The sequence below is a fragment of the Desmodus rotundus genome, chromosome 10 (assembly GCF_022682495.2).
Source record: "Desmodus rotundus isolate HL8 chromosome 10, HLdesRot8A.1, whole genome shotgun sequence".
NCBI lineage: Eukaryota > Metazoa > Chordata > Mammalia > Chiroptera > Phyllostomidae > Desmodus > Desmodus rotundus.
The window spans coordinates 1,257,001-1,269,857 of record NC_071396.1 but is presented as its reverse complement, the minus strand read 5'-3'; the positions used below and the strand labels follow the sequence as shown (position 1 = coordinate 1,269,857).

Here is a 12,857-nt window from a genome sequence, read left to right as displayed (position 1 = left end):
GGGCGGGGGGGGGGGGTGGAGACAGGGCACCTGGCTGGGCCGCACCCACAGGGGAGACTGTGCAGCAGCAGCTGCAGACGCTCGGGGCCCTTTGGGTCGGTTTACTCAGTGAGCAGGAAAGAAACCCCAAAGTCCAACTCGTCTCTGGATTGACGGGACGGAGAAAAAAGGGAAGCAGCGGCCCGCCCCCCGCATTCTGGGACACGCTCTGTGTGAGCACAGCCGGTCACAGAAGCAGAGATGCTCCCTAGAAACACACCGGGCCCCGGACAGGTCACACGTATGCCACCACCCCGACACCACCTGCCACCAGGAGAGGCCCAAGGACACAGAGAGCACACGGCACGGAGCTCCAGGTCGGTCTGTCCGCCCAGGCCCTTAGCTCCGCGCCTGGGCCTGTAACGCCAGCAGGGCTCACCCCCCACCAGCGGGCAGCCTCCACTAGAAACACAAGCGAGGGAGCCACGACTTCACAGCCCACCCCGTCCTCATGGGACCCTCGTCTTCCTGTAAGAGCTGCGAGTGAAGGAAGGCCCCACAGATTCGGCGCCCCTGCGCCTCAGACCGGGATTTGGACGCCAATAGAACACCAGCCAGGTGCCGTGTTTTCCGAGAGGACGGCCTTACCAGTGGTCCTCGGCCACCAGCACCCCAGACAGCTGGATGTCGGGGCTGGAGGCAGGGCCACGCTTGCCCACGGTGGTGGTGCCTTCTTTTACCACGTAAAACAGCGTCTCGGACAGCTGCGGGTCCGCGCTGAGGTTGACCAGGCTTGGAGAGCAGTTGTCCACGTGGAAGGTGATGCCTGCTTTCTGGCAGAAGACGGAGACAGAGTCAACCGTGACCACGAGCAGAAGCCGCTGAGTCCACTTACAACGAGGGGTCTCTGCTGGACATTAAGGTCGCTCTATGTGAAGTCTCCCGAAGTCAAGGGTGCCTAGAACCTCTCCTCGGGGACGTCCCAAGTCGGCCCCTGGACCTCCCTTCTCTTCAACTGTGAGGCTCCCTCCCTGTGCTGCAGCATCCCCAGGCTGCTCACCCTCCCACCTGCCGTCTGCACATGGGGCCACTCCCCTGACCTATCCGTCCTCTCTGCCAGGAGCCGCTCCTTCGCAGCCGTCACCTGACATCAGGGCCTGAACCACCTGAACCGCCACAGCGGCTCCTCAGGGCCCCGCTCACAGTCCCCCCCCCCTTCCAGTCCACTCCACCTGCTACCAGATTAACACTCCCGAAAGGTGCTCTCAAACACCCAGTTCCCAGTCCAACACTTCCCGCGACCTCCCACGCCCTACAAGTCAAAACTCAAATTCCTTGGCCTGGACACGAAGCCCTCACCCCAAGAACCAGACCGTCCTCCAGTTTTATCTCCTGACCTTCCCCTCGCCACTCCAATGACAGGGGGCCACGCCCACTCTCCAAGCTCCTCACACCCCCCGCACTCCCTGTAGTACAGCGCCGCCTCCTGGAAGCACGCTTCCTGCCCGCCCCCAACATTGTCTCACCTGCTTTGAAGCCCCACCCGCATCCCGCCTCTCCCGGAAGCTGGACAGACCACTCCCAGGGAGTCCCCCTTCCTCTGCATCCTCACAGACCCGCCATGGACCACCTGAAATACTTCCCTGACCTCTCCCACCTCTGCCCGGACTGCTCTGCACTCTCCCTCAGGGCCAGTTCCTATAAAACGCTCAAGCCCCCCAAGCCCCCTGAAAGGAAGGCCCCCAGCCTGCACAGCAGGAGCATTTAGCCAGCAGCTGCCCAGCTGCCCCGCCCACGTGCTAACTCCCCAGCGAGCTGCCAGCCGGAGCAGTCACACCCTCACCAGCGGCACCCTAACTCCCTCTCCGGTCCTGCTTCCGGCAGATCGGTGCACAGCACGCACGTATCTACCGGCGACTTTACCTTCTACGTCCGTGAAGATGCCGAGACCATACCTGTAACTCCCTCATTTCCTGATGTTTTCTTTTTTCCGCTTCTTCAAATTTTTCTTTCCACGCTCTTTCAAAGACAAAGTATGAGAGTTACAAATACAAACACATACACATACACTTATATACACGTGATTAAGAATCAACAGACAATCCATAAAGATTACGAAACCACTTGGGAATGAATGAGATGGTCTGGAGGTGGCTGCCGCATTCCCGTAGGGGGACAGGAGGGACAGAGCTCGGAACCCGCCCCTGCAGTTCTCCCACCACCTGGGCACCTCAGACACCACCCACCTCTGCATTTCCGCCATGTCCCGCTCCCTCTGGTGCAGCTGCATTCTCAGCGATGTTATTTCTTGCCGACAGAGCCGGTATCGTTCTGGGTCGATGTTCCCATGGCTTCTTTGAGCCGCTTTTAGCTTTTCGATTTCTGCTTTCAAGTCTAAATATTTATAGAAAGACGCATGACCAGTGGTGACATTTGATACAGAATAATTCCCGCCGTTTGCACAGTCCTCCAACTCTGGCTTCCCTGCCCCTCCATCGCCCACGAACCCCCACCCAGCCTTGACCTGCGCAGGAGCCCGCGCCACGTAGGCGCCCACCTACCTCGGATGAGCTGCGCACTCGCGTCCTCGTTCACTCGTGCCACGTTGACGATGCTGCGGGCCTGGCATGCATAGCGCAGTGTGCTCAGGGTCTCCTCCACGCTGCTGGCGGCCGGGCTGACCGTGGCGACCATGGCCGTCTTGGAGTTGCCGCCCAGGCTCTCCTTCAACAGCCTTCAAGGGAAAAGGCCGTCATTGGGCTTCACGTCCACAACCCGGATCAGTATTTTTCTGCGCAGCACAAAGCCGCACGCACGGCCCCGGGGAGAGCTCCTCCCAGATCTCCCGAGCCTTGGTCTTCTCCCGCACTGTGCGAGCTGCTCCGTGAGGCGGTCATCTGTGCGCAGGCTTACACAGCCCGCAGCGGGTCGTGCCGCGGCCCTAGGGGCTCTGCGCACTTTCAGAAAGGGACAGGCTGCCTCGGTTACCTCTGTCCGGCACTACACCACGGCCTTTTGGAGCAGGTGGATGCTCAGTACATGGTGAACGGACATGAATCAAACATTGTTTCCTACTAGATGCAAAAGCCTTATTTCAGAGGGAAAAAGGATGCGAGGCTAAAAAGTCTGCCTTGATTCATGAAGAGTGAACTCCGCTACTCGTAACTTTCAAGGCTTTGAACTGATCCGACTCTCCCACCTGGGTCTGTGGGGCCAAAGCCGCGACAGCAGACAGTCGCGGTGGCGGCGCGGGCCCACAGGGCAGGCGGTCAGTCAGACCCACAGGTGAGACCGCAGGGTGAGGGGTTGCTAGTGCAGTGCGTGTCCTTAATGAGAGCACTCACACCCCAAACCGCCCAGTGTGGCTGCTCACACAGTCCGTGGGTGTCACGGGACCGCCGCGCTCCAGCCCCAGGCGCTGATCAGAGCCCCACCGGCGTGGCTCGGCCCGCTGACAGCACACAGGGAATCCCTGCGTGGCCTGTTCCGTCCCGTTCCCTCCTCACTGCCGCCCTGAAGGCAGAGCCAGGCCCAGCCCAAGTTTGACCCCAAGTTACACAACGACCCTTTCAAGTCCAAAGGACACTTGCCATGTGAGCACCGATTCGCGGTAAGGGATAAACACCCCCTTCCGGCGTCCCTGTTCTGCGAGCGCGGACACCACCTTGCCCAGAGTCAGCAAGGACTTGTTGATGCTCACGCCTTCCTGTGTGCAGGAGAAAAGCGCGCTCCAGTGCCCAGTCGCTGCTGGGAACACAGGTTCCCCACATCCATGCTCCTCCCCCCGACCCCAGCAGTGCGGTCCAGGAGCTGCAGGCGGAGGCGGACCAGGTTGTCTTACGAGTCGACTTCCTTTGCAGCCCCCTGGAGGGCGCGCCCTGGGCGTGCGCCCCGCCCCCAGGGATGCCCCTCACCCTGAGCTGCTGCCCGCAGGTCCCGGCCGGGCCGCAGCGCTCGCTGCCCGCCAGGTCCACGAGGTTGACACGGCTGGTCACCCTGTGCTCGAGCTCCTCCCCGTCCACACACTCCGTCTGCGGCAAAACGGCATGAAAACGACACGTCGTAAGTTCCCGTGATTGCCGTCAACGTGAGTCTTCAAAAGGGAGAGCCTACAAGGGTACGAGCCACCCACTTGTTTTTGAAAGGGTCCCCCCTTGAGCCTGCCATAAGGTGCCACACAGAACAAACCCAGGCTGCGCTGCAGAGCGCTGGGACGTGCCAGAATGAAGGGCCTGCCGTGGAAGGGATAAAGCCGGAACCACACAACTGCATCAAGGATGCCCCGCTGCGGATGGGCTGAAGGGTGAGCGCGGGGGGTGGTGTATGTCCCGGCATTAAAGGCGCAAGGGCTTAAAAGCAACAGATTCCAATGGCAGAGAAGAGCCTGGAGGAGCTGCCAGTCAGCGGACACTCGGCAGAGGTAAAAACACGGCGCAGAGTTTCAGCGGCACACAGCTGCTGCAGACCCCTGAACTGTCTAAGTGTGACTGACACAGCTGGGCCGGCAGTTACCAAAATGTGTAGCAAAATGTGTAGCGGGGTTTCACTGGAGCGACGGGGCCTGTGGCTGAATTTTTAAAAACTGTTTACTTTCTGATGTGATTTTCCAAATACTGCCCAACTATCACCATGTAGTACTGACACCATTATCACATGTTGACGCAGTACCGATGACATCATGACAAACCAACAGCAGTGAGAAGGACATGGAGCCACATACACCACGGCTGGTTCCCTAACTGTGTGTGTCTCCTAAACCCACCACCTTGTGCACTGACACGCAGGCCCTTCTGCCCTTGACTTAGAGAAACCACGAGAAACCCGGGAGGGGGAGGCACGGCCCGGGGCCGCCCACCTGCGTGCGGGTCATCAGCAGGGAGAGCACCGCGTGGGACCGGGAGCTCTTGTCGTTCATCCCCGTGGCAGCCGTGGCCCTCTGCTTGCCGCCCAGCTCCAGCCAGCCCTGGGGAGAGAGGTCGGCGGGGCGGGTCACGCCGGGAGCCCGTGCCGAGCACCGTGAAGGTGAGCACGTGTGCGGGTTCATAAACGGAGACCAGGGGCAAACGTGTGGGTTTCAGTGGTCTGCACCCCCACTGCCCACTGGTGTCCGCCACTGCACTCGGAACCGGGAAGTAGCGACTTCAGAGGCAGTGTCCGTGACCCTACGGTGACATGATGGTGAACCTTCACTGCTGGCTCAGCAGGGCAATTCTTATGGGGCGTCAACAAGACTGTCACCCTGCTTAGGCAAACAGCAACGGGGAGAAGCGTTCTAGCGCACGCACGTGGTTGTGGCCGTCTGTCCAGTGGGAAGAACTAAGCACCCTCTTACCTGGATGTCGGAGGAGGAGCTGACAGCATTCCTGTGTTTAAAAAGTAGAAAGACGAGGTAAGCGTTACTGATGCCACACTCTCGGTCTCAGGGAACAACGGTGTGGCCTCCCTAACGCAGTACGGCCTCAGCGTCTCCACATGACGGGGCACAAGTGTCAGTCCTGAGACCGCAGGGGCACGCACAGTGACACATACGGCATGTTGGGGGGCAGAGGGGAGGGACACGCTGGTGTGTGTGGGTCTCAGCGCAACCCCAGATTCCCCGGATGAGCTGCATCCCCACCTCACCACGCCCCTGTCCTCCAGAAAGCTCTTGGAGCGCTGCCAGGCAAAGTGAGTGACCCTCGGTGTCTCTCACACTCGGGACATGCAGCTCACCAGAGCCCCTTCTACCCCGGTCGGCTCAGAGCAATCAGTATGAGGAGCGGTGTGGGGGCGCTACTCCCCACTCAGCACAGTTAACAGTCGAGGCCAGGCCTCCAGGGGGACTGAGAAAGGCCCGACCACCAGGCAAACATGCAGCTAGCACGCTACTTACACGGCCAGAGCCTCGACGTACGGGCCGGACACGGGGTGCTCCCTGACGCGCAGCTGCTGGGAGCAAGCAGACCAGCAGTGAGGGCGCGAGACAGTACGCACAGAAGACAATTTTCAGTGGCGTTTCCTACACCTTGAGTTTAAGGTACAGGCGTCTTCACCTTGCACAGGAATAGACCTAAAGGGTCTCACAAACGCAGACCTAGAGGCACTGAAATTGCCTCGTGCCACAGCTGCCACCTGCGCTCCCCATATCCCCGCGTCCCAGACCTGCGCGTGCCAACCTCCCGTGGTGGCCACCGCTCACAGGCCTGACATGCCTCTCCAAACCATGTCCGCTACAGCCCAGACACCTCACACTCTGTGCCCATCTGCACGACACGGCTTACACGCTGTAGCCAGAAATCCCAACCACTCAGAGGCACAGAGAGCACCCAGGCGGGTCTGATGTCGGGGTGTTGCCCGATCAGGTGGGGGCTGAGAGCAGGGGCCTCTGAAGACGGCAGCTTCTTGCTCTCCAAGGCCCTTTTCAGCGTTAAAAACTTTTAATTCTCATAGCAGTTTTTTAAAAAGCTTATGTATTTGTGAAACTTTCTGTTTCACAGGAAATGCTATCTACAGGATATTGATTTGCTAAACAGCCCCACGAAATGCACCACTACAGTATCGGCACCGCTACAGTATCAGCACCGCTACAGTTCCGGCACAAATCTCGGAAGCTTTTGCTGTTGGTTTAGCTTTATAGACTTTTGGGGATTGAGTGTTTAAAGTTGTCCAACTATATCTTGGAACAAATATTATATCTTTAATTTACACAACACTTGCTTAAAATAAGAAGGTTAAGTTGAATAAGTAACTTAACTTCTACTAGCGAGAACGCTCACTTACTTACGCAGTAACAACACAGTTGGACTTCGGACCCCAAGCACTCGCTGTCCTGTGATAGCATTTTAGTGAAAACCTGAGCCACGCATGTCATCTTGAGAGCAAATATAATTCTACGCATTATGAAAACAGAAAGTAAGAACAAACAAATGGCTTTGATCTTACCGGTTGCTTTGTCTGCCCACTTTCACCTTTACGAACCAGAAGGTCGTGGATTTTTTCATTGTATACTTCAAAGAAGCTCATTTCAACGTGGTATCTAACCTAGTCAGAACAGAAACAGCATGCAATTCATTTCTAAGGCCCTCGCATTCTTTGCAAGTGAAGCATCTGATAAGGGTTCAGTACCCAGAACATGTAAAAAAAAAACCTAACAACCCAACAGCAACAAGCAGCCCAATCTAAAACGGACAAGCCTCTTTCCATGAGGCCCCAGCACAGAGAAACACACCCGCCAGCAGGTGAGAGCGAGGGCCCGGATGTCCAGACCCCTAATGACGGGTCCTGGCCAGGAACAAAGTGGCCAGTCAGAAAGCGGAGGAAGCGGGGCGTCCAGAGAGGCTGGGGGAAGTGGAGAACAGACCCGGGGCCCTGGAGGGCAGCCACCTGACCCCGGGGGCTGGGGTCTCCCGTCAGTGCGGGTCCCCGGATGGGGTGGGAGCCGTGCCCAGACCACTCAGGACCGAGCGTCAGCCTCTTTGCTAGCCTCACGCAAGGGCCCAGGCACCGTGGGAGCATACCTCTGGGGTTTTGGCTACTTGAGCAAAAAGGTCTTCACAGAATCTTGGAATTATTCCTGGTTCTTCACCAAACCCCATCATCCTGGAAAATACATTGTGATCAGGGAGGAAGTAACACTAATCAGGTTTTTAAAACTCTCATTTGGGGAAATGGGTTGAGGAGGGTGCGGGAGCAGCTAATTAAACCTCATTGTTTGTGTCTAAGGTCCAGGGCTCTGGAGCCCCGTCAGCCCCAGCTCAACCTTGACCCCACCTTTGTCAGCTCTGTGACCTTAGACAGATACTTGGCCCCAGTGAGCCTCCGTGTCCTTGTCTGTAAAAGGGAACCCACAGGACTCTCCAGTTCGGAGAGCCGTGTGAGAAAGCTCTAGCACATCGCCTGCAATACGGCAAAAACTCCGCAAAGCGTGGCTGCGGCGGAAACGCTGACTGCTTCCTCCCAGGCAGGCGTGCTCACCGAACCACCAGCCAGGTGGGTAACTTCCGATTCCCACGACAACACTCACAACAGAGCCTCTCGGGGCTTCAGTCCAGGTGACCAACACCACCCACAGCGAAGCCCGGAGGCTGAGCGACTGGACCACAGGACTGGTTTGTAAAACCCACGAGATTTGAGCCCAGATCCCTGTGGTTTGAAGCTACATGCTTTCTATCAAACCACAGTGCTTCTCACGGGAGATGTAAACCTCCCTGGTGGCTCAGTGGGTTGGAGCCTCATCCCGTAAACCGAAACGTCACCGGTTCAATTCCCAGTCAAGGCACGTGCCTGGGTTGTGGGCTTGGTCCCAGGTCTAGACAGGTACAAGAGGGAACAGACCGATGTCTCCCTCTCACGTCGAAGTTTCACTGTCTCTCTCTCCCTCCCTTCTCCTCTCTTCCCCTCTCTCTGAAATCAATAAGCATGTTCTCGGGTGAGGATTTTTTTAAAAAAAGATGTGAACCTTTCTGCAGAGTTGCATTTGCAACAAAACTTACGTGTAGGACTTCCCGGAGCCAGTCTGCCCATAGGCAAAGAGGCAGGCGTTGTAGCCTTCCAGCGCGCGGGCGAGGAGGGGGGCTGCCAGGGTCTCATACACCACGGCCTGGCTGGCATAGCGAGGGTGACCCTCGTCAAAGGACCAGAAGGAGACGTCGTAAATGAAGTTGTACACGTGCCTCATGTCAGGGTGTCTCACAGCTATCTCCTCCCCATCCATGAAGACCACCTGGGCCGCATCCTCGTCCCTCTCCCTTTCAGAAGGAGCAGAGGAAAATGCCAAGTTATTGTCTTTAGTTTGAGTGGCACCCCCACAGAGCACAAGGACCTTGGGACTCGGTAAAGGCAGCCTTCCTCCGGGGCAAACTCATGCCTTCGCTCCCCGTGGGAAGTGCAGAGCCGCAAACAGAACTACGGTGCATGGCCAGGCCACGTGTCCAGGCCGAGGGTCGGGGCTCCCGGCCTAGCTTGGGGGGACAGTGCAGCTCAGGCTTCTCCCTGGAAAGCCAACCCCACTCCCACAGCCTCCCCACCACCGCCCTTTTCCTCTTGAGCTCTCCCTCTTCCCGCTCCTCGGTCCGAGGCTGGACACTTATTTTTAGCACACCGTGAGAAGGTTGCGGGAGTGCAAATCTACAGAAAGGGGTGCCGGTGCCATCTCGGCAAACCCCGGTAAATGTCGGTATGACTCGCGGTGCCTCTGGCGCCTCACCACTGTCACCACATCCCCGCCACTGCCTGGGTCCCTCCCACCCTCAGCAGCTCCCTCAGAGCCTCAGCCCTCACGTCCGCCCGCTGTCCACCGCCGACCCGGAGGAAATCTCTCACTCGCCCAAGGTCTGCAGGAGGCAATATGTCCTGGTCTGGCCCCAGACGCCCCTTTGTTGTCCCCCACTATGCTTCAGATCAGAATCGACCCTGGAGGCCACCCCCTCATCACTGCGGTGGGTGTTCTTTGCTCGCTTTTCTGACGGGGCTCATCTGCTGAGCCCGGGAACGTTCCACCCAGCCTGGGCCCAGCCCCACTGGCCCGCTCTCCCTGCGGCCTCGCTCCCTTTCACAGCTCCTATGGCTCTTCTGTCAGGTTTCCCCACTCTCGCCGATCTCGCACCCTCAGCCCTCCCTCATCACCAACCCCACTCTGTCCCCCAAAGGCTTAATTTCGCTGGGTGACTTGTCTGTAACCACTGGCCCTTCAGGTTTGAACTAGAGGCTGCCCCCCACAGCAGCGGCCAGCAGACCCTCTTGCTCAGACACAGCAGAGGCAAAAGCTGCTGACTGTGGAGTTTCCCAGTCGCCCCGTAAAGTATCTGGAAAAAGTGGATGCCGCAAGCCCATTTTGTCACATCCGTCTTCCTCAACCCGGACGTGTCCCGTGATTGTCCCACCCACGACGCTTTAACGAGAAATCGTTCTGCCATCAGAATCGCATCTGATGGGTGGTCACCCCTATAAGGACCTGTATCAGAGACGACAACGGGGACAGCCACCACTCCAGGAGGGTTTGGAAGGGCCTCTTTGGGGTGAGAGACCCAGGGTGGCTCTTGTGAAGGGGGCGGTCGGCGACCCCACCGTATAATGGGACTTGAGAGCGGACCGCTTGAGAGGCTTAAGTCACTCAGACTCTCTAAAAGCAGCATGTCTAGAAAAACCTACATTTGCAAAACACGGGGATTTCAACGTTTCAACTTTACAGCCCATCACCCAAAATAACCAGAGCACTACGACACAGCCTCAGAGTTCTCTCTGTGCAAAAACGTCCCAACCAGCATGGAGACGCATGCGCCCAAGGACCTCCCAAAGGCAGGGAGGGACAGGCACTTCCGCGTCAGCAGCCTGGTCTCGGGTTCACAAGGTGGGACGTACCTCTTGCTGAAAGGCCTTACGCGCACTGCCACTGTCACCTGGCTGCTCTCCACTTTTAAGGGGTCTCTCTCTGCAGAGGTGCCCCGAACCGCAGTCTCTTCCTGGGGAGGAAGCGTATGTTCTTGGGACCCGTCCCTCTTGTTTGCGAGAAGAGAAGCTTTCGGCTTCGGTCGGACTTGGAAGCCAGGTGTGCTGGTTTTCGGTGTGGATGCGGCCGGCCTCTTGAGCTGCAGCGTGCCGCACCGTGGGGTCGGCTTGGGTTCCGCAGCACACTTGGTAGGTGTCCTTTTTTCTAAGCTCCCACGTGTATTTGTGTTTTTCGCAACGTCCACCCCAATGCTTCTATGATGCAAGTTCCCTGGTCCAGCCACCTTGATGTCCCACTTGCTGTGCACGGGTTTCGTGGCCAAGTGTCCTGACCGCACAACTTCATCCCGACTCCGGGGACCGACGGGTGTGCTATGACTCAAGTACTTCAGTGCCACGCTGCCGTCTGCCGTGCTGAGGGCAGAAAACGTGTCCTCGCATTTTTCACCAGCCGCCGGTTCAGTGTCTTTGGTGCCTTCAGCTGAGGGCGCCAAGGGCGCAGCGAGCAAGCTGGCGTCATCATTGACCACAGCTGCGTCTGCACCGGCCTCCCGCGGAGCTCCTCCGGCGGTCCCCACCGCTGCCCGCTGGTCCATGGAGCCTGTTCGAGCACGCCGCTGTAGTGTGAGGCGTGTTTCTGTTGCTTTTTCAGGTGACTCTCCCACCTCACTCCCAAGCAACGATGACTCTTTCTTCCTTGTGACTCTTCTCTGAAGGGTCAGTCGACTGGCAGACCTAGGGGTGAGGGCTGCGTCCCCAGGCGTTTTACAGTCAGAAATAATGTAAGTGAGGTTGATGTCTCTGCGCCTCCTGGCAGAGCCCAGCGACGGGTCATCATTCTCACGCTCGCACTCGTCCGACTTCGCGTGCAGCTTCAGGCTGCTCCTGAGGCTGAGGTCCTTCGGGGATGAGCCCTTTTGGGAAGAAGGGGCCCCGAGGACGTCGCCGTTATTCCGACTGTGTGCTGTGCGCACGGACATCGTGGCAGCTAGTTATTTCCAAAGAAGGCCGTCGAAGAAGCTAAGCTCTTCTCTGGATGTTCGTTTGACTTCCGGCCAGTCTCCAAAAGTATCTGTCAAATTACAAAGAGAAAAAATTTTATTGCACAGACTATAAAGAGGCTTTAAAAATATGAGAACCTTTCCTTGTGAAAGTAGCTTCCCAGAGGGATGCATTAGACTAATTAGATCCTGGAGGCAGACTGGCAACGCCGAGGCTGCCCCGCGTGGGGCACGTCGTGAGAAGGCTGCGTTGCGGGACAAGACAGGAACGCTGGGAACAACAGAGGCAGCAGGAAAGAGGGGACCGGCTGGGAGGTGGACGGACTCCAAGAAAGGGGCCACAGGCTGCGTCCACAGGGCGGAGCAGCGCCGTGAGGACGGGACACTGTGGGCGTCACTCACTCACAGCATCCCCAGGCGTCGGAGCCCATAACACAAACCTAAGTGCCCTGACCTTGATAAACCCAAAACACCTAGGAAGTTCCTGGGCGGTCTTCAGGGCCACGGCTCCCAACAAGCCAGGACCCTGGCCTCACCCTCCCCAGTGGTGGAAGCAGACCCCAGTGCTGTGCTGTGTAAACCTTCGTCAGCAGCGTCTATCCAGCATCAAAGCGGGGGGTAGGGAGGGGGGGGCGAGGAGGGTCAACTCTGCACCAAACGGGCTGTGTCCGCGCAAACAAGCCTTTGCATTCCGTGCCCGGCTCACTGTAAAGTGACAGCTGCTCAAACTATTGCCTGGAGTGCTGCTGTCCGGGAACAAAATAACAAGTTAGTTTTTAAGGAGGTCTTTCCAAGTTCCCAATAAACAACCCCCTGGGCATTAGCACCTCCAGTCAAGCTTTCGGCTCCAAGTAGAGAGCCTTCCTCCTGCGATGGCAGGAAATGGAAAGGCAAGACGCTCCACCGCAGCTGAAAACTCTCTGCTCCTCACGCGAAGCGATGGGAAGTTTGAGAGTTGCTCCGTCAGGCTGGGACCGAAGCAAGGAAAAGAAGTCACGGCCGGTCCTTTCCCGGCGTCCCGGAGTTCTGTCCTCAGCCGGTCACCGCGAGGGCGGGACAGCGAAGGGACCTTCCCGCGGTGACAGCACTGGGCCTGAGGTCCAGCCGCCACGCCCTCCCTCCCTCCCCTCTTTTCCCCCTTCCCGGGGACCGGAACCTCTTCAGGGGCCGCGACCGGGACGCCGGGGCTCGGGGGTGCCCTGAGCCGAGACCACCGCCCGCACCGTCGCACCCCCATGGCCGCGCGTCCCGCACGGCGCCCATACCTCTCACATTCCCCACGGTGCAGAGGACCCGACACCGCGCCCGCAAAACACCGCCCGCTCCCCGGTTGACCACAATTTGAATGGGCGCTCCGTCTTCTGATTGGCTGCTGGACGTCGCGTCGGGGGGCCGCTTCCGATTGGTTTGTGGACTCCGCTGCGTCGGGTTCTGTCTTTTTATTGGATGATG

General features: G+C 58.2%; 1 protein-coding gene across 3 annotated transcripts in view; it reads right to left on the bottom strand.

Moving 5' to 3' along the window:
• The window catches only part of KIF14 (kinesin family member 14), a 32,622-nt gene extending 19,852 nt beyond the window's left edge, over nt 1-12,770 (bottom strand). For 2 of the 3 annotated variants that reach the window (XM_053913392.1, XM_053913396.1), the window contains exons 1-14: nt 12,671-12,770; nt 10,318-11,476; nt 8,451-8,705; nt 7,476-7,557; nt 6,901-6,999; nt 5,852-5,907; nt 5,312-5,342; nt 4,835-4,942; nt 3,894-4,010; nt 3,570-3,685; nt 2,541-2,713; nt 2,226-2,373; nt 1,935-1,998; nt 628-812 (exon numbers count right to left, since the gene is read on the bottom strand). In XM_053913392.1, coding sequence (XP_053769367.1) covers nt 628-812; nt 1,935-1,998; nt 2,226-2,373; nt 2,541-2,713; nt 3,570-3,685; nt 3,894-4,010; nt 4,835-4,942; nt 5,312-5,342; nt 5,852-5,907; nt 6,901-6,999; nt 7,476-7,557; nt 8,451-8,705; nt 10,318-11,384 — 2,501 coding nt within the window. In that variant the 5' untranslated portion in view covers nt 11,385-11,476; nt 12,671-12,770. The remainder of the gene's footprint in view (nt 1-627; nt 813-1,934; nt 1,999-2,225; nt 2,374-2,540; nt 2,714-3,569; nt 3,686-3,893; nt 4,011-4,834; nt 4,943-5,311; nt 5,343-5,851; nt 5,908-6,900; nt 7,000-7,475; nt 7,558-8,450; nt 8,706-10,317; nt 11,477-12,670) is intronic. The other variant, XM_053913394.1, reaches the window with a different exon arrangement.
• Between the last annotated feature and the right edge of the window lie 87 nt (nt 12,771-12,857).